We start from the raw sequence: 21,440 nt of genomic DNA, 5'->3' as shown, positions 1-21,440 counted from the left end.
TTATTTTTGTATATGGTATAATGTATGCATCTTCTCATTGTATTTTCAGAAATGTACGGTCTCCTGAAAAAAGAGATTAGGATCTAATGTATCATTTAAAATAATACTTTTTTCAACTGGAACGAATGTACCACTTTGGTGATGATACTGATAATGGGGGCGGCTGTGCCTGTGTGGGGCAGGGGATATATGAGAGATCTCTGTACCTTCTGCTGCATTTTGCAGTGAACCCAAAAGTGCTCTAAAAAATAACGTTTTTTGGTTTTTGTTTTGTTTTGTTTTGAGACAGTGTCTCACTCTGTCGCCCAGGCTGGAGTGCAGTAGCGCGATCTCGGCTCACTGCAGCCAGCCTCTGCCTCCCAGGTTCAAGCAATTCTCCTGCCTCAGCCTCCCAAGTGGGGACTACAGGCATGTGCTGCCATGCCTGGTTAATTTTTATATTTTTAGTAGAAACAGAGTTTCACCATGTTGGCCAGACTGGTCTCAAACTCCTGACTTCAGGTAATCTTCCCGCCTCGGCCAAAAATAAATTATTTTAAAATTATACTTTAAAATTCTTAATTTATATTCAGAGCATTCTCCCTTTATCAGTTCATTAATCTGTTCAGTACTTGTTGAATTCCTAAACACATTTTCTTCCCCACCTCAAAAAGTTATTCTTGTGGACTCAGTCCAGAATGTACATATAATTTGTTTCAACCACCTACCTACACTGAACAAGTAAGAACAAAAAGAAAAAAAAATCTCAACACATTTGATTTCAGTTTCATTAGACGTTTCACAGGACTCTGGAATTTGAATGTTGAAGAAGCTACATTATTCTGTTTACTCATATTCTTTTTTTTTTTTTTATTTTAAGAGAGTCTCGCTCTGTCGCCCAGGCTGGAGTGCAGTGGAGCAATCTCAGCTCACTATAACCTCCGCCTACCAGGTTCAAGCAATTCTCCTGCCTCAGCCTCCCAAGTAGCTGGGATTACAGGCGCCCACCACCACGCCCAGCTAATTTTTGTATTTTTAGTAGAGACGGGGTTTCGCCATGTTGGCCAGGCTGCTCTCGAACTTCTGACCTCAGGTGATCACCTGCCTAGGCCTCTCAAAGTGCTAGTATTACAGGCATGAGCCACTGCGCCCAGCCTGTTTACTCATATTCTTATGCTATCAACAAGCAGCCTGTGGGCTAGAAGTGCCACACTTGTACCTATTTATACTAAACTATTTTTAGTCTTGAATAGAATTTAGTACACTTTAGTCAAATAATAATAAATGGTCGTCTGTCCTTACATAAATAATTGCTTTTATAAGTATTTATGGTTGCAGGTTGACTCCAGAGGGAATATTTGAAGTTCATTCTATTTCACAGTTAGTTATAATATTTTTGAGACAGAGTCTCACTCTATCACCGAGGCTGGAGTGCAGTGGTGCGATCTTGGCTCACTGCAACCTTTCCCTCCCAGGTTCAAGTGATTCTCGTGCCTCAGCCTCCTGAGTAGCTGGGATTACAGGCGTGCGCCACCATGCCCAGCTAATTTTTGTATTTTTAGTAGAAATGGGGTTTCACCATGTTGGCCAGGCTGGTCTTGAACTCCTCACCTGAAGTGATCTGCCCACCTTGGCCTCCCAAAGTGCTGGGATTACAGGTGTGAGTCACCACACCTGGCTAATTTTTGTATTTTCAGTAGAGACAGGGTTGTGCCACATTGGCCAGGCTGTTCTTGAACTCCTGACCTCAAGTGATCTGCCTGCCTTGGCCTCCCAAAGTGCTGGTATTATAGATGTGAGCCACTGCACCTGGCCTGAAATATTTTTAAATCATGACAATTTTCTCTCTTTATTGTCATGTTAAATTTTTATACTGTTTTCCAAAAAACAAAGTTTAATTTAAATGAGGCTAAATCAGCTCTTTTATTAGTATCAAACATTAAAATCGAGTTCTCGTTCAGCAATTATAAAGGAATTTCCAGAACAAGGGTTTTCTTATAATATTGTTGTCATCTTTATCCAGAATGTTTGCTTTATTTCCAGTTGCTCAGGTTGCTATAAACTACTTATAGTTTATCTATAGTGTGAATTACTTGCAATAAATAGATTCAGTGTGCATGTGAAAATGATTCCTTTTAACATGCTTTTGGTAGCATTAACCAAATACTTGGAATCATATTCTTGTTCTGGTCCCTGTCATGAAGTATTCAGATTTCTTTGAAGACCTATGATGTTCATATTGCTGATTACTTTTTAAAATATCACTTCAGAATTGTCTCTTTAGTGGCAAAAATACATCCTAAGCCAGTTATGGTACCAGCCTGAGTCTTGAAAATAAAATCTTACAGTTGAATATAAGCTTCCAATTAAATGAGCCTTAATTCTTCACCATTGGATTTTGAACCATTTTTCATGTTGGTGCCAAAGAATAAAAAGAAATTGATTTCCTACTTTAAGATTGGAATATACACACACACTATACTGGGAAGTGGGGAGGAGATGACTACTTCATATTTCCTTTTGAAGTTAGGAATAACACAGCTGAAACTTTTGGAGAGCAAGTATGGCTGACTCTAAGAAGATTATGTGATTTGATTTTAAGCTTTCAGTAGTGGTGTGTTTCATTCAGCCTGTGATAGTAAAAATAAATGAGTAATAGATGACTAGTGTGCTCTGGCTACTGTGATAATACCCTCTATTATTGAATCTGTCTAACCAGCCAGTTATTTTTCTGTTGTCTGAAATTAAAGACCATCATGTTTTCTGACAATGTAGGAATTTCTGTTTGGTTAAAGTGTATGTTGTTATTGAATTAAAAATAATAAAATTGAATTTACTTTATTTTTATTACCAAACCCCCCCAAACTCAAATCTAAGATCATTTAAAATTTCTTATAAAATAACTGAAATATCATTAATATATTACAACTCAGCTTTGATAGTTTTGAATATAGGTGTTTGGTCTTTAAATTTTGACCCAAGATATAAATGATAGTGGTAGCACATCTAGTCATTGACCTTGTAGCCAGCCTCCAAGATGGCTCCCAGTGATCTCTACCCCCTGATATTCACACCCTTGGGTAGTCTGCCCCCAAATTTACCAGAGTTGGTCTGTGTGACTGATAGAATACATCAGAAATGATGGTGTGTCACTTCCAAGATTAGGTTATAAAAGACATTGGGACTCCCATCTTGGTCTCTGTCTCTTTTATGGGGCAGGGGGTCACTTGCTCTGTGGGAAGCTGGCACTTGTAAGGAGCCAAGGCCTATGCCAACAGTCATGTGAGTAAGGAAGCATGGAAGTGGGTCCACCAGTCCCAGTCATGGCTTCAGATGACTACAGCCCTGACCAACAGTTTGATTGCAGCCTCATGAGACCCTGAGCCAGAACCACCCAGCTAAGCCCCTCCCAGATTCCTGACCCTCCAAAACTGTGAGATTTTTTTTTTAATGTTTATTATTTAGGCTGCCTACTTTGGGGGTGATTGGTATGCAGGAATAGATCATCATTACACACCCCTATTAAATCTCTTCATTCTTCAAATCTTAATATCTGTTTTGGATTTTTTTTTATTATTTATACTGTTAAATCTGTAATCCATATAGTTCACCTGACTGAATCATTAAGTTGATTGAAAAATACCATGTTCTGTCTCCCATGTTCCAGTCCAGTGTTTGATATAATAAATATAGACTTTGAATTCACCTTTCCTATATTTGACCCCATATTAGAATGTACTTAAGAGAATCGCTGTCTGACAAGGAGTCTTCTTTAGGTTATTCCACAGATCCTTTTCCTTTACAGGCAAAGCCGTCTTTTTATACAACTTGTAATTACTATGCAAGTGATTATGGAATTACTATGAAGTACTACAAGAGAAAGCAGACAGCCAAACAACTGTTCTCAGGCTGAGACCTCACCAAAGAAGCTCTTTGTCTATTACTCATAACTCTGTGGTGCTTATTAATTATACAGGGTAATCACAGTGTGGGTTTTAAAAGTCATATTTTGGGGATTAGTTAACTATATACTACTCAAACCAGAGAGACAGCTTCTCAGCAGATCTGATGTCAAGGTCATGAATTGTAGTCCCAGCTCCTACTCTTCCATCCCACTTTCTCCATGGTGCTCTGAAAAGGAAAAGGTTATTAAAAATATTTGGGTTTACTTTTTCTATTTCTTTTTTGCCCTACTAAACCAACAGTGCCAATAATTACTCCTTTACCTTCACTAACCATACTGAAATGGCTATCATGAATAAGAAATGTGACAGTTAGAAAAGTAGTATTTCAGCTGCATAAAGAGATCATTTTTTCTTTTGCTTCTTTTTCTAAACTTTTCTATTTTTCTAAACATGGCCTAAAAAAGTGGGAAAAAAAAAAAAAAAAAAACATAGCTAGGTGAGGTAGTGTGTGCCTTTAGTCCCAGCTACTCAAGAGGCTGAGGTGGAAGGATCACTTGAGCCCAGGAGGTCAAGGCTGCAGCGAGCTGTGATCGCACCACTATACTGCAGGCGGGTTGACAGAGCCAGACCCTGTCTCAGAAAAAAAAGAAAAAAGAAAAAAAAAAATTTGATACTTTTAGTGAGTTCAGGTAATCAATTTCAGGTTTTTATAGCTGAATTTAAAGAAACATGGTAAAAGGGAAACATTGATGAGTCCCATGTTGTTTGGCATTGTTGCTTTTAAAATACAACTAGCTTTTTGGTTTTACTTTCAGTATGTTTTATTTATTTATGTATTTTTAGAAACAGGTTCTTCTTCTGTTAACCAGGCTGGAAGGTAGTGGTATAATCAGAGCTCATAGCAGCCTAGATCCTAGGCTCAACCAATCCTCCTGCTTCAGCCTCCCAAGTAGCTGGGGCTACAGGCACATGCCGTCATGCCCAGCTAATTTTTTGTTTTTTGTAGAGACAAGGTCTCCCTATTTTGCCCAGTTTGGTCTTAAACTCCTGGGCTCAAGTGATTCTCCTGCCTCTGCCTCCCAAAGTGCTGAGATTACAGACATGAGCTGCTGCGGCCGGCCATTCACCATGTTTTAAAATAAGAAGAAGAATGGCTGGTTCTGGAGCTGATCTTTTCTTTCTCCATCCTAAATGGACTGGAGGTTATTTTGAAATTTTACTGTGAATTTCCTTTTTAACTTGGAGCTGAAAAAAGTAGGGTTTCAGCCGGGTGCAGTGGCTCACGCCTGTAATCCCAGCACTTTGGGAGGCCAAGGTGGGCGGATCACAAGGTCAGGAGATCGAGACCATCCTGGCTAACATGGAGAAACCCCATCTCTATTAAAAAATACAAAAATTAGCCGGGCATGGTGGTGGGCGCCTGTAGTCCCAGCTACTTGGGAGGCTGAGGCAGGAGAATGGCGTGAACCCGAGAGGTGGAGCTTGCAGTGAGACAAGATTGTGCCACTGCTCTCCAGCCTGGGCGACAGAGCGAGACTCCATCTCAAAAAAAAAAAAAAAGTAGGGTTTCATCTTAGACTCTGTTTTATACCTCCCCCACTTTTAATTCACACACACACACACACACACACACACACACACACACACACAATAAGGCTAGAAAGATAGTTATTAGTAACTTAAAGAAATGGATTTCTCTCTTCATATTTCCAGTATACAAATAACATCCAAATACTCCAGTAATGTCATAAAGTAAGATGGCTGCAGTCAAGCCAGAAGTAAAACCCAGAACTTCTGACTGCTTGGAACATTTGCCGGCTGATAACAACATAAAATTTTACCATAAGGCTAAGTGATTCCTGGGGCCTAAATTGGACAGTCAATGAAGAAGTCTTCAGATTTTCAGCACTGAAATACTTCTGTGTTAAAGAAACCCCATGTTTGCTTTATTTTCTTAAAGCTTCCTTTAAATTAAAGCATAGTCAATGAATTGCAAATTTCCCTTTCTTTTTAAACAGGCTCCTATTTGTGGATGGCAGTGCTAAGAAAACATGACTACTAATTAAATAGTTTTTAAAAATGGATAAATAATAGTAGTTTTCATAACTAGATTTAATTTGAAAGCTTAAATTATATAGTACTTTGCTGTGACTTTTTAGTTTCTTCAACCCTGTGTTAACACTTCATTTTTCATTGTAAAATATCTCCAGAAACTTTTAAATATCTGTGTAATAAGTAAAAAGTAATGTACATGTAATGTATGATGCTCATATGGAGTTCTTCAAGCTCTTCCTACAGAGATAAGGAAAGAGGGAAGCCTAGGAATATCTTTCCACCCACATCCTGATCCTTATACTCCCAACTGGGTACCCAGGGCTAACGTCCTTGACCAGACTCCAAGCACCAGCTTGCATCTCTTTCTTACATGCTCATCCTCAAGGCTCATCAAGCCTTGAAAGAGACAGAAAAGAGAATGGAAAGTAACAACCAGAGACAAGAAGAGGGAGTGGAATTTGGCAGCAGGTGGAAGAGGTTTTGTCTGCATGTCTGGTTATGAGGTGCCTCCATCCTCCTTGACCCATCAACAACTGAGTAATGGTTCATAGGTACAGATCACAAGTAGTCCTAGATTGTAATGTGATCCTGCTTATATTTTGCACGCTTTATATATTGCTGGCATTTTGTTAGGTCTCTAAATATATAAACTCATAAAAATTATCATGCTTAACATGTTTTAGAAATGCTAATGCCATAACACGGAAAAAAATAAGATGTACCTGCTGGTAATGTAAGCATTCATAAGCAGATATAAGCAGAGTCAGTAAGCACAGAGGTTAAGGACACAGACTTTGGGGCCAGGCTGCCTGGGTTTAAATCCCAATTCAGACAGCTTGCTAGATGAGTAACCAGGAATAGTTTTCTCATCAGCAAAAGTGAGATGATAGCACTACCTTACAGGGTTGTAAATTTTAAACAAGTTAATCTGACTATAAATATTTAAAACAATGTCTAATAGTGCTTTATAAGTATTTGTTCTTGTTAATATACCATGCCACCTTTCTAATGCTGTTTCTTTAGATGGCTCAATCTGACTTGTAATTAGTAGGTTACATTTATACTAATACTACAACCTTTAATGTATAACCACTAGATAGCAAATCCCCCTTCCTCAGTAGTTTTAAAAAGCAAGATGCTTATTTTTTTTCCTCTTTCCCAGGCCCAACACAGAGATACTTTCATTGAAGAACGCTATGGAAAATATAACATCAGTGATCCTTTAATGGCTCTACAGAGAGATTTTGAAACACTGAAGGAGAAAAATGATGGCGAAAAGCAGCCAGTCTGCACAAACCCACTCTCTATTCTTAAGGTTGTGATGAAGCAGTGCAAGAACATGCAGGAGCGCATGCTGTCCCAGCTGGCTGCTGCTGAGAGCAGGCACCGAAAGGTAGGTTCACCTCAGTTGATGTGTAAATCTTTGTGAAGTCTTTATAAATTATGCCTGATACTTTCTTGTCAGCTGCCAGTTTTTCACAATAATTCAATTGGGACATCTCACGGGTATCAAAAAGCCCCTTAGTTTATGTAAGAGCCAGGAGATAGAAAAGAAAACACAGCTTATTGCAAATGTTAAGTTTAGACAATGTGCCAGACACATTATTTAAGACAGCATTCCTTCTTGATATGTCACTCCAAAACACTTTGTATGTTTTTTCAGTTCTTGATCATTCAAACTTTGGGGTTTGGCCAAGCTTGTAGCTGACGGGAGTGTTCTCTATTTGCTTACTTAAGAGATAAATAAAAAGATTAACAGGTATTTGAGGCATGCTATATCCAAGGGAGAGAAAGAATTTACCTGAGGATAAACACAGAAGCCAATAGATTATTTTCATTTATTCCTATTATTCCTAGTTTTGAGTTTCATTGCATTTTGTTGCTCATGAAACCATAAACAGTCCCTAGGTTTATTTACCTTAAAGGTGTTCTACTCTATTAGTGAAGAGTGTGTGTGTGTGTGTTTCCATATTTAACAAGCCCTAAATTAGGAAGGTAAACCTTACGGTTATTTACATTATTTACCTTAAAGCTGTTCTGCCCTATTAGTAAAGAGTGTGTGTGTGTGTGTGTGTGTGTACGGTTATTTACATTATTTACCTTAAAGCTGTTCTGCCCTATTAGTAAAGAGTGTGCGTGTGTGTGTGTGTGTGTGTGTGTGTGTGTGTGTGTGTGTTTCCATTTCTAACAAGCCCTAAGAAGGCAAACCTGTGCTTTCCTCTGCTTCATCTTACTGGAATTCTAGTGCTTGTGAATTTATTCACCAACTTGTCATCTTGTCATTTACTGCTCAAATTTGGCCTGTAAAAGATGCTTGGCTACAGTCCTCATTTTTAAAACACTGTCAGTTTAGATTTATGCCAACAAGGCAGTTATCAGTGCATTTGGTAGGAAACATTTTCATCTGAAAAACTGGGTTAGCAGCTGCAAAATTTGGTGGACCTTACTTTTATGGTTACAAGCATTAGAGCCATCTGCTTAAATTGCATCTGATACATTTTCTAGGCTCTGGATCTTGCCCATGATCTTTTCTTTCCCTTCACAGAAGCCAAATGAAAGGCCAGAGTGGAACTTCTTAACCATGGATAGGCCTCAGATGTTCCACAGTCCCCCAGAAAATAGACAGAATGTTCAGAGTTTATGCATTTTTGTAGGAAATGTATGCTTTCCATAGCTTTATTCAGATTCTCCAAGTTACCCAAGACCCAAAAATGTTTAACCTCTGGTTAGAATGAAGTAATCTGAAAACATTTACACTCCAATTTAAAAGGTATCAGTGGGTGGGAGTTAGTTGCCTAAATTGGGGGGAGGGGGGGCTTTTACATAATCCTCTAAAAATCTTCACAACATTTTTGTTTAATAGGCAGGCTTTATTTCCACTTCATCCATGAGGTGACTGAGTTGTGTTGAAGCTAGTTGAGCTAGCTTTCATGCTCATGGAAGGTGTACTAGGGACAGTTTGTGGGTCTAGGTGATTGGAGAGAGGAAGAAGTTAAAAATAATTCAAAATTTCTTAATGCTATATTGCAGTGCTAAATGTTTTAAGTGAATATTAAATTTTTGAAACAAAGTACCTATCTATTCTTTTTTTTTTTTTTTTTTGAGGTGAAGTCTCACTGTCACCCAGGCTGGAGTGCAGTAGTAGAATCTCGGCTCACTGCAACCACCGCCTCCCAGGTTCAAGTTTAAGTGGTTTATCAAAGTAGAACACTGACTTTGTTAGAAATCAAACAGTACCTAGAGGCTTATAATTAGGGTGCTCATAGTCTCGGCTTATGCCTGTCACCTTGGCTTAGTTATTAACCATATTCCCTTTGACTGTCAGAAATGTTCTGGTTTGAATAATAAATTACATGGTCATTGAGCTTACAATGAAAAACAGAGTTTTCTATTCCACCTCTTCTCATTCCCCATCCTCCCCAGTATTCACGGGCAACCAGTTTTTTCTTTTAGCCATCACTTTGGTAGCTAACCTCCATATTTCTAAATACTACACTGTTCTCTCTTGCTTTATCAATTTTAGACATTTATATTACTTTCTTTTATATAGGTACAGATTTAGTTATCTTAAACCCTGCCTCCCTTTCCTCTCCTTAACCCTTACCCAGAACAAATTTAATCCTCTTTTCCCACCACCATTCTCTGTCACATCTACTATTCCCAAATCCTGAGCCTGTCACACTATTTCTTGAGTGTGACAGGCTCAGGATTTGGGAATAGCAGATGTGACAGAGGCCAGATGCTGATGGTCTGTGTGCAGGAATCAGGGTGAAGGGACAAATAATTCTGAAAGTACAGGCTTTGAAGGCCAGACACGGTGACTCATGCCTGTAATCCCAGCACTTTGGGAGGCCAAGACAGGCAGATCACTTGAGGTCAGGAGTTCGAGGCCAGGTCAGCCAACATGGTGAAACCCCGTATCTGCTAAAAATACAAAAATTAGCCAGGCATGGTGGCGTTCCTGTAATCCCAGCTACTCAGGAGGCTGAGGCAGGAGAATAGCTTGAGCCCAGGAGGTGGAGGTTGCAGTGAGCTGAGATCACACCACTGTAATCCAGCTTGGGTGACAGAGCAAGACTCTGTCTCAAAAAAAACAAACACAAAACTAATAAACAAAAAAAAAAAACAGGCTTTGAGCCAGTTCTCCTGTTTTCTATTCTACATTTCACCTCTCCTCTGCAGTACCTGCCACCTCCAGGTTCCATCTCTTTGGGGCTCTGCAAGGCAAAACAGCTTCCCTCCTTCAAACTAAAGTAGTTACCACTCCTCCAGCCTCTTTTCTTCTTCAAAATATTATGAAAATTTCTTCTCTGCTAGAGGCTCTCTCCTTTCTGGGGTTTTAGTCTTTTTATTCCATTTCTGTAATTTTGGAGGACTCCCAAAAGGGAGAAGATATGACTTACCACTTTTGGCCAAAAGCATGTCTTTCTATTAAATTGAAAAATTAGATTAAAAAAAGAAAATGCGCCAAATTGTTTTTCTTTCTTTTATTTTGAGAGACAGGGTCTTGCTGTGTTGCCTGGGTGGGAGTGCAGTGGCTATTAACAGGTGCGATGATAGCACCCTATAGCCTGGAACTCTTGGGCTCCAGTGATCCACCTCAGCCTCCCTAGTATCTGGGACTACAAGCATATACCACAGCACCAGTCTCTTTTTTTTTTGAGATGGAGTTTCACTCTTGTTGCCCAGGCTGGAGTGCAATGGCACAATCTTGGCTCACCTCAACCTCCACCTACTGGGTTCAAGCGATTCTCTTGCCTCAGCCTCCCGAGTAGCTGGGATTACAGGCATGTGCCACCATGCCTGGCTAATTTTGTATTTTTAGTAGAGACAGGGTTTCTCCATGTTGGTCAGGCTGGTCTCCCAACCTCAGGTGATCCACCCACTTTGGCCTCCCAAAGTGCTGGGATTACAGGCGTAAGCCACCGCTCCCGGCCTCTTTTTTTTTTTGTTTTGAGACAAAGTCTCACTCTGTTGCCTGGGTTGGAGCGCAACGGCATAATCATGGCTCACTGCAACCTCGATCTCCCTGGGCTGAGGTGATCCTTCCACCTCAGCCTCCTGAATAGCTGGCACTACATGCACACCTCACCATGCCTGGCTAATTTTTGTATTTTTTTGTAGAAATGGGGTTTTGGGTTGGGCACAGTGGGTCACACCTGTAATCCCATCACTTTGGGAAGCTGAGGCAGAAGGACCACTTGAGTCCAGGTGTTCGAGACCAGCCTGGGCAACATGGCGACACCCCATTTCTACAAAAAATCAGCAGGCCATAGTGGTGTATGCCTGTAGTCTCAGCTGCTCAAGAGGCTGAGGTGGGAGGATCACTTGAGCCTAGGAGGCAAAGATTGCAGTGAGCCAAGACGATGCCACTGCATTCCAGCTTGTGTGAGAGTAAGACCCTGTCTCCCCAAAAGGAAGGAAGGAAGGAAGAGGGAGGGGGAGGGGGAGGGAGAGGAAGAGGGAGAAAGAAATGGCTGGTCTCAAACTCCTGGGCTCAAGCAATCCTCCTGCCTCTGCCTCCCAAAAGTGCGGGGATTACAGGCATGAGCTCATTTTTATTTTTATAGATAGGTTTCATGTCCCAGAAAATTCTCTCTCTTGACTCATAAAAATTTTTAGTGAGGAGACTTAGAAATGGCCTTTGGGACAAGAGTGCTCTACCCTGGAGGTCTGGGCCAAGGCACTTCTGAAGCATGAGCAGAAGCTACTAAGCAATCAGAATATTTGCAGTTGTAGATGGGATTATGTGAAAAATGTCTCTTTAAATTTGTATTCTCGGCCATGTGTGATGGCTCACACCTGTAATCCCAGCATTTTGGGAGGCTGAGGCGGATGGATCACTTGAGCCCAGGAGTTGGAGACCAGCCTGGGCAAGATGGCAAAACCCCATCTCTACAAAAAATACTAAAATTAGCTGGGCATGGTGGCGCACACCTGTAGTCCCAGCTACTCAGGAGGCTGAGAGATGGGAGAATCGCTTGAGCTCGGGAGGCCGAGGCAGCAGTGAGCCATGATTGCACAACTACAGTCCAGCCTGGGTGACAGAGCAAGACCCTGTCTCAAAAAATAAATATATTTGTCTTCTTAAAATTGGGCTTAATCCTTTGGCACCAGGATAAGTGAAATAGGGGTAGGCAGGTTAAATAAAAGGCCTTATGAAAAATCTCCAATTAAGGTCTGTATATTTGAGCCTTTTTACATGCAGCAGGAAGTCAAGAGAGTCTATTCACCTCTTATCTAACTATATAAAAATGTATATTATTAGTTAAACAAGGCACACTTAGAATGTCACCTATTTGAAATGTTGAATTTCAGGCTCCTTCTTTGGTGCCTCTGGTGATTTGAGCATTGAGAGGAAAATCTCAGCTTTCAGGTTTCTGTGGTCCTGTCTTGCTCCATCACCTACACCTGGCCCCTAGTAACACCAAACTGCCTGCAGTTTCTTGGAATTTCTGTTAATTCTCGACACCTCCTCAACCCCTCTAGCTAATTAGTTGCTCTCTTCTCTCTGTTTGCATATCATTCTTTACATACTTCAAGTAAAGTAAGTATCTTACTGTTTAACACAGAGCTTTCATGTCTTTCACTGTAAGGCAATGTGCTCCTTGATAGCCCTTGCTGGGTTTCATTTATTCATTTGTTTGTTTGATCTCTGGAACTATCTAAGGTGCCTGATTTGGCACTTATTATTGGTTGTATTAATAAATGTGACTCCTTGATATTTGGAAATGAAATTTAAAAAATTCTTTAAAGGTGATCCTAGACCTTGAGGAAGAAAGGCAACGGCATGCACAGGATACGGCTGAAGGAGATGATGTCACCTACATGCTAGAGAAGGAAAGAGAGAGGCTGACTCAACAGGTAATTAAGGTAGAGGGATTCATGGTAGCATTTGCCTGGAACAGCATTTCCCAAAGATTATTCTGCAGGATGCCAACTGGCGTTGTTCAAAAAAGGGGCTTTGTGGTCAAATAAGTTTAGGAACTACTGGATTAAGCAAAGTTAAACAGGTTTCTAACTTTGTTAGGATCTTTAGTATGCAGAAGCACATTGTGAGTCTTCAAGAACAAGATAGGGTATTCTGTGTTTAGTAAATCCATGGTTTTATAAAATCTTTTATTGGCATAGATCCCTCACCGTGGGATTATTGTTCCATAGAACACTCTTTGGGGAATGGTAACTTAGCGCTTGTAGCTCTCAAACTTTTGACTTAGAACCTCCAGTAAGAAGTGACATTTTATGTCACAGCCCAGTATATGTAGACATACACAGTTATGCCTGAAACAAAAATCTCGTGAAATCATATATAACCCCTACTGCTACAGTACACATTGATGTTTTCTATTTATATATTTTTTTAAAATTCTAGTCATGGCTCAATTTGTTTCCCCATCCATTAATGGATCTAAGAGTTTGAAAAACACTGAGTTTCTTCAACCCTTTCCATCTCACGCAGAGTCTCTGCCTCAAAAAGGGTTGGGAAGACAATTAAAACAGACTATATTTGTGTAAAAAATATGATTCAGGCTAGGCACGGTGGCTCACGCCTGTAATCCCAGCACTTTTGGAGGCCAAGGTGGGCGGATCACTTAAGGTCAGGAGTTTGAGACCAGCCTGACCAACATGGAAAAACCCTGTCTCTACTAAAAATACAAAATGAGGTGGGTGTGGTGGCGCATGACTGATCCCAGCTACTCGGGAGGCTGAGGCAGGAGAATCGCTTGAACCCAGGAGGTGGAGGTTGCAGTGAGCCAATATTGCACCATTGCACTCCAGCCTGGGAGACAAGAGCGAAACTCAGTCACCAAAAAAAAGTATGATTCAAATGCAACTATTTGTGTTTGTTTGTTTCTAAGACCCCAGAAAGTTATTGCTGAAACTTTAAAATGTTTGTTTTCAGCAACATTCATCACAAAATGTGGTTGATACAGCTTTCTGTTATCTTGTTTTGATTGGTTTTGATGCTCTCCACATACGTGAAACCCAAAGATGCATCATATTCCCACTAATCACTCCAAGACAGTACAGGAACTAGAAGTGCCTCCCAAATCATCAAAGAAAGATTAAATCATAGTGTGTGCATTTTTTGTTAGGTGTTCTAAAATTTCAGAAATACTTGATCTAAGCACTGTGATGTGCATGTTAATCCTGTATACCAGAGAACAGCTAACGAAGACACTCTGCTTGATCATAGTTTGTCAGTATGTCTCTCTTTTCTTTTTTTTTCTAGTTGGAATTTGAAAAATCCCAAGTGAAAAAGTTTGAAAAAGAACAGAAGAAGCTCTCTAGTCAGCTGGAAGAGGAGCGCTCCCGCCACAAGCAGCTCTCATCCATGCTAGTGCTTGAGTGCAAGAAAGCCACCAACAAGGCAGCCGAGGAAGGACAGAAGGCAGGAGAGCTGAGCCTGAAATTGGAGAAGGAGAAGAGCCGGGTGAGTAAACTGGAAGAAGAGTTGGCAGCTGAGAGAAAGAGAGGCTTGCAGACTGAGGCCCAGGTAGAGAAGCAGTTGTCAGAGTTTGACATTGAAAGGGAACAACTGAGAGCAAAACTGAACCGAGAAGAGAACCGGACCAAAACCCTGAAAGAAGAAATGGAAAGTTTAAAGAAGATAGTGAAGGACCTAGAGGCTTCCCACCAGCACAGTAGCCCTAATGAGCAATTGAAGAAACCAGTAACCGTGTCCAAAGGCACAGCAACTGAGCCTCTCATGCTAATGTCTGTGTTTTGCCAAACAGAGAGTTTTCCAGCAGAAAGAACCCATGGGAGCAACATAGCCAAGATGACAAACACTGGGCTGCCTGGTCCTGCCACTCCTGCTTACTCATATGCAAAAACCAATGGCCATTGTGACCCAGAGATACAAACTACCAGGGAGCTGACTGCAGGCAACAATGTAGAAAACCAAGTGCCTCCACGGGAAAAATCTGTGGCATTGGCCCAAGAGAAACCAGTGGAGAATGGTGGGTGTCCTGTGGGGATTGAGACTCCAGTCCCAATGCCCAGTCCCCTCCCTTCCAGTGGGAGCTCACTGTCTCCCAGCAGCACTGCCTCCTCCTCTCTAACATCCTCTCCTTGCTCTTCGCCGGTACTCAGTAAGCGTTTATTGGGGTCATCAGCTAGCAGCCCTGGCTACCAGTCATCCTACCAAGTAGGGATCAACCAACGGTTCCATGCAGCTCGACACAAATTTCAGTCCCAAGCAGATCAGGACCAACAAGCCAGTGGCCTACAGAGCCCTCCATCCAGGGATTTATCCCCCACCCTCATAGACAACTCTGCCGCCAAGCAGCTGGCCCGAAACACAGTCACTCAGGTGCTCTCCAGATTCACTAGCCAACAAGGGCCAATCAAGCCAGTCTCTCCCAACAGCTCTCCCTTTGGCACAGACTATCGAAATCTGGCCAACACTGCCAATCCAAGAGGTGACACAAGCCATTCACCTACTCCAGGGAAAGTGTCCAGTCCCCTGAGCCCCCTGTCTCCAGGAATCAAGTCCCCAACCATCCCCAGAGCTGAGAGAGGAAACCCTCCACCCATCCCACCCAAAAAACCTGGTCTCACCCCTTCTCCATCTGCTACCACTCCATTGACCAAAACTCATTCCCAGGCAGCCTCTTTGACCACCGCAGAAGACCTTGCCAGCAGCTGCTCTTCCAATACTGTTGTAGCAAATGGTAAGGATGTTGAGTTACTTTTGCCTACCAGCAGCTAGTCCCTAGGAGGGAGTCTCCACGTTTGACATTCCATCAGATTTCGTCCAAAAGCTCAGTCAGACTTTTGAGTCAGATTATGTTATTTATTTTGATAGTAGCTGAAACCATCTGTGTAATACATTTAGTATATTTCACCATTTTGTATTTTTTTAAGTAGAAACTGAGTAGTTTGGATTTTTATGGCTCACATCTTTTTACTGAAGCCAGAAAGGCACCTCAAATATGTCTCAAGCTCAGCAGTCACCGTCATGTTGTGATGAAGAAAGCGAATCACCAGGTGGTGATTTGCTATCTATTTGGGAACTAGAATCACTCAACACTCATTTTGAATTATGCAGAAGTGGTTCATGCAGATTTTTATTCCAGATGAACATGTTTTAAAAGTGCCTGAAATATGACTGCCATATGAATGTGATTCTGCAGCAAAAAACACAAAATAGATCATTTAATTGCAGAAAATGAGATCCTCTGCGAATTCTGAATGTTAAAAACCAACACTGCTTTTAATCCTCTTTTAATGTTTTGATACAAGCTTTGTGTTCTGAAACAAGGCTGCATAAGTAGAATGGGAATCCTTCTAAAGGTGGGTGTGAACTCACCACAAGCTGAGCTTTATAGAGCCCTTGAGAAACCCTCCTGAGCACTAAGCAGTTGGGGTGCTGATTTTCTTGTACTTTTGAAAAATTAAGTCACTCCCAGTTTCCTGCATAAGTTCTTGAACAGAATGAAATCACATCTCCATTCAAAAAATGTCTCAAGCATCTACTGTTGTGTAAGGAACTTCTGATTCTGATTGCTGTTACTTGAATAGGAAATGGTTACTCATTCTGTATAAAAGTTTTGCAAGAGAATGAATTTTTTATTTTGTAATCAAAAAGCAATAACTTGAAATTCACTCTTTGTAATATTATAAGTCAGAATTATACAAGTTTTACCAAATTGTTACACTTATTCTCCAAGCTGCCAGAACCTGGTATCTGTATCTGTAAAACCAAATTAACTTTTGCTTAAATGGGAAGTATACATATATCTGTATAGATACATTACCCCTTTACATGTTTAACATACACACACTTAAACACATAAATATTAGTGTGATTATATCTTTGGAGTTTGCAATATAGCATAAAGGACAAGTAGAACTGCACATTAAGATTACCTACCGAAGCAACTAGATGTGGCTGGGACGCCATCAAAGGAGGAATTTTGTCCACAGGAAGGTGAGGAAATTCCAAATGAAGCCCAGATCTTCAGTATCATAAAAAGGCAGAGCTGGCCAGCCACAGTGGCTCATGCCTGTAATCCTGTCACTTTGGGAGGCTGAGATGGGAGGATGGCTTGAGACCAGGTGTTCAAGACCAGCCTCATCAACATAGCGAGACCCCATCTCTGTTAAAAAAATAAATAGGCAGAGCTAAACTAACCCCAGTGTCACAAAACTCAACTGGTCATATAAACGAGTGAAACAGGCCTCTCACACAAGCGATGTAAAACAGCTGGGAGTAGTGGGAGCTGTGGCAAACTAAAGTGCCCAAGCCCCATTTAAAAAGGGCATCTGTTAGCTCCATCTGCTTGCTGCGGTGCAAGAATGCTAAACCAGGATTACCAGTTCTTCACATTTTTTGAAATCCAAATTTTCATGAGAAACATTCTCATTTTTAAATATCAAGAACTGATTTTAAAATGTTTAAATGGTGCTGGTTAAACAAACACTTCTGCAGCTGGATTTAGCTTGCAAGCTGCCAAGTTGCAACCTCTTTCATTCTGGAAACTTCTGTCATTTTCATCATAGCAAGTCTATGTGGACAAAAGCCTCCAAACTTTCCAACTGTGTAGGCCAGTACAGCTGGCAAGGTTCATAGAATATAATGACTATCCCCCTCTGCCAAATAAGACTATCCACAACCCAGCTCAGACACAGTGGTTATATGATTTTGTGTCCATACAGGAGAGGCCTTGGTGTCTTCACATACATTCTCTGAGCCAACATCTATCCAGCAGCCCTGACCTCCTGCTATAATTTAAGTCTATTTCCTTTTAATCTAATAAGAGTTGATAGTAAAAAGGCAGGTGATGGAAATCAGTGTATAAATCACAATGGAGTATATTGGCAACTCCACAGCTTATAGTTTGATAAAGGCAAATACATGAAAAATAAAAATGCTACTAATGCCCCAAGGTGTCTATCAAAATGACGTAGGGGGTATCTTAAACTGTCCAAGGCAATCATGCATTGAACTTTATTCCTATGCAGAGCCAAAATGAATAGTGTTGATAAAATAGCTCAACTTTCTAAACTGGAGAAGAGGCTACAGTGCCAGAGAGTTATTGTCTCTTTTGCTTTAAATGGTAATCTTAAAAGTTGCATTGTGCTCTTCCTTTGTTTTGGGATAGATATATATAGAGAGAGATACTATAAGGAAGTTTATTTCTTAGGAAGTGCACTGAATAATGTATTTCTTTTACAGTGTAATATGGGGGTGGGGATATGCAAAAGAAATGTGTATTTTTGCTAGTTGCCCATCTTCTGAGATAAATAAGCACAATCTTGCAATGGATCCAATAACCCAGTTAGGTATTATAGATTAGTATTTAAGTTTGCTGTAGATTGTGTGTGTGTGTGCTAAGTAAAAGTTCCATGATTCACAATTTTAGTATTAACCCATGTTGCAAAAGCTGTTACTGGCCAACAGATTGTAATGATGTGTACCATATAACACAAGCATTAACTAGGCATTAACATTTGTAAAGCCAAATATACCATGCAGAAGTCTTCATTTTTATAGCAGACTACATTAAAACAAGTTAAATCGTGCTGGTTGGGGGGAAAATAGTCTTGTTTGTACAAAGTGAAAAATAGCACAATTTGGGCCTATTCTGTTGGGAAGAGGGGGTGGTGTAGAGGGAGCACTTGACTGTGGCTTTGGCAAAACAAATGAAGTCAATGACCCATCCAGGTTTAGACTCCATAAGGAACTAAGACATTGATTTTCTTTAGAGTCTTAGAGCTGGAAAAAGCCTTTACAATAATCCAGTCTGTGATTTTTTAAACCATTTGGTGGTTCTGGACCTTTTTGAGAATCTTAGAAAAGCCATAGAGTTTATCCCTAGAAAAATGAATATGCCTATATGCAAAATGTGTTTGATGGCTTCATAGGATCCAAAGACCCTAAAGCCATCCATGGCTCATGTATTCCTGCTTGAGAAAGCATAATCTTGTTCTGCTCTCTCAGTTTACAAATGATTAATGCATCCCTTTTCAACTGCTCCAGTGCTGTTGCTGCTGCAATGTTAGCAAATGCAAGCCAGACAGAAGCACTTGAAAATCCTTTGATGTACAAAAAATGTTCAGTGTGGATGTTTACATATCTGAAGTTTCCAGCATTTAAGCAAATTAATGATCATTTCAACAAATACTAGCATATCCGGTTTCCCTTAATAGCCTGTCAGCAGTGCTGCCTTGTCAATTTGTGTGTGTGTGTGTGTGTGTGTGTGTGTGTGTGAATTCATAAGGAGTGCTTCTGATGCTTAGTCCTTGAAATGGAACTTCAAATGTCTTTCAAAACGCTGGCTTCAAAATAGGATGTGTTTTCCTAATGAATCAGAAGTGGGCAATGAGCATTGTTCCACAAGAATAATTTTTAGTTTAATTTCCGTAAAACTAGTTGAGAAATGAGAGCCTGTTCACCCACCATTTGTGTATCAGTGGCCAATTGATTAGTAAAAATAAAGGAGGAGAAAGGAGTCTGGAGTAGTGGTTCTCAAACTTTCCTGTGTGTAAATGTAACCTGGGAAGCCTGCTAAAATAAAGATTTCTGGAGATTGGATTCTCAGACTAGCTGATGCAGCTAGTCTGTTTTGAGAAACAGTCCTTCATAGCCCTTACCTGTTCTTTCACAACAACTTGCTATTTGCCTCTGACCTAAGGAAATGTCTTAAGCTCCTGAAACTAGTTTGGCAGAATGTCAGTGATATTCAGAGTCAAGAGTGCCTACTTAAGTACCAAGCACCATGCTAATGATTTCACGTACATATTACCTTATTAATCCTCACACTGGTGCTGTGAGGTATTATTATCCCCAGTGTAGTGATGAGGTAGTTGAGGGCCAGAGATCTGTGCAAGGGCCCTTAGCATATGACAGCCAGGATTTAAACCCTAGTGCTTTGTTCTTTCACTACCAGGGTTTCCCAAATGAGAGTCTCCTGGGGCTCTGTGAAACATACAGATTCCCGGGCTCCTCCCCTGGCAATTCTGATTTCAGTAGGCTAAGGTGGAGCTCTAGATAAATGCCTTGGTGATTCTTCAGATAGAACAAGTTTAGAAAATCCATGCAGGACACCATGCTGCTCCACAGCCACCCCAGAAATGGATCATCAGACCTAACCAATGCCAGGAGACCTTCATCAGGTCAGATAAATAGAACAAAAATAAAATATCATTAATTCCCCTCAAACAACATGTTTTTTAAGTATCTAAGATGAACCAGAAAGCAAGGTGCTTATTAAGGAAGACACAAGTTTAATCCTGTTCCCTGCCCTTAGGGTACTCACAATCTAGTTGGGGAAGCAAAACATTAACAAAATGGTATATAGTGAGTCCAGAGGCAACAGTTTGATAGAATAATGCAGGCGAGCTTTTAAGAACCATAGGGAGGACCAGGCGCGGTGGCTCATGCCTGTAATCCCAGCACCTTGGGAGGCCGAGGCAGGTAGATCAGGAGGTCAGGAGATTGAGACCATCCTGGCTAACACGGTGAAACCTCGTCTCTACTAAAAAATACAAAAAATTAGCCAGGCATGGTGGCGGGCACCTGTAGTCCCAGCTACTCGGGAGGCTGAGGCAGGAGAATGGCATGAACTCGGGAGGCGGGGCTTGCAGTGAGCCGAGATAGCGCCACTGCAACAGAGCGAGACTCTGTCTAAAAAAAAAAAAAAAACCATACACAGTTATAGAAGGTGGTTCTGGTAAAAGCACTCTGGTAGCTCAGAGGTAACAGAGCTTTTTGTGGGCAGGAAAACATCAACTACAAAGGGAATTAATGTCTTTTCTCCTCTCTCCAGGGCATTATTTACTTGGAGTTCTGTAACATGTCCCTGTGTTTGCTTTTTGTTTTAATTGGCTTGTCTTGATTCTAGGATAAGGTCAGAGACGGAGGCACAAAACGTCCCCAAGAGGTGAGTTCTGTTTCAGGGAGACTGACAGACACCAGTGAGTGCTTTCTGCAAGGGTTGAGGCTGACCTAAGAAGGAGCTCCCAGGCCACAGCATTCTGCAATACATTGTCCAATAATTTGTAGGGAAGATCTAGGAACATGCAAAAGGCAGTTTGAAAAAGGACCTGGTTGCCAAAATACCTTATTACCCATCAATGTCCTCTCCTACCCATTTCCCTTTTTCACACCCTCTAAATCTCTATAAGCAAATGAGGGAAATGCAAACTAAGCTTTGAACAGAATCAAATGAGTCCCTCTGGGACACTTGCAGGGGACTTATTTCTTCCGAAGGATGTGACAGCAGCTTCTCCCAATAGTGCAGTGTTTGTTTCACTGTTAGACTGGAGGAGCACAAGGAGCATGCAACATGTGGCTCTGTCCACACCACTGTGAAATTGTTGGTTCTGAGAAATCACTGGGGGAAGTGTTAAAACAAGATTGGCCTTATCTCTGGGGAGTCACCTGTTTAACCTGACAAGAATCCTGCTCATTAACTCAATGTGTTAGACACTACGATGTGCCACATGGGTTCCCTTTCAGGAGTGAAATTTAATTCCCTAGGTGCAGGGGAT

The 21,440-nt window shown here is 41.0% G+C and overlaps 1 protein-coding gene across 3 annotated transcripts in view; it reads left to right on the top strand.

Annotated features, from left to right (window-relative positions):
- CTTNBP2NL (CTTNBP2 N-terminal like) overlaps positions 1–19,400 on the top strand; it is a 65,471-nt gene extending 46,071 nt beyond the window's left edge. For all 3 annotated transcript variants that reach the window (XM_054436016.2, XM_054436006.2, XM_054436022.2), the window contains 3 exons: positions 7,102–7,332; positions 12,696–12,803; positions 14,173–19,400. In XM_054436016.2, the coding sequence (XP_054291991.1) occupies positions 7,102–7,332; positions 12,696–12,803; positions 14,173–15,654 (1,821 nt within the window). In that variant the 3' untranslated portion in view covers positions 15,655–19,400. The remainder of the gene's footprint in view (positions 1–7,101; positions 7,333–12,695; positions 12,804–14,172) is intronic.
- The last annotated feature ends 2,040 nt before the right edge of the window (positions 19,401–21,440 follow it).

This window comes from Pongo pygmaeus, chromosome 1, assembly GCF_028885625.2.
Source record: "Pongo pygmaeus isolate AG05252 chromosome 1, NHGRI_mPonPyg2-v2.0_pri, whole genome shotgun sequence".
Classification (NCBI taxonomy): domain Eukaryota; kingdom Metazoa; phylum Chordata; class Mammalia; order Primates; family Hominidae; genus Pongo; species Pongo pygmaeus.
Note: the sequence above shows the minus strand (reverse complement) of the source record. Positions and strands in the feature narration are given on the sequence as shown.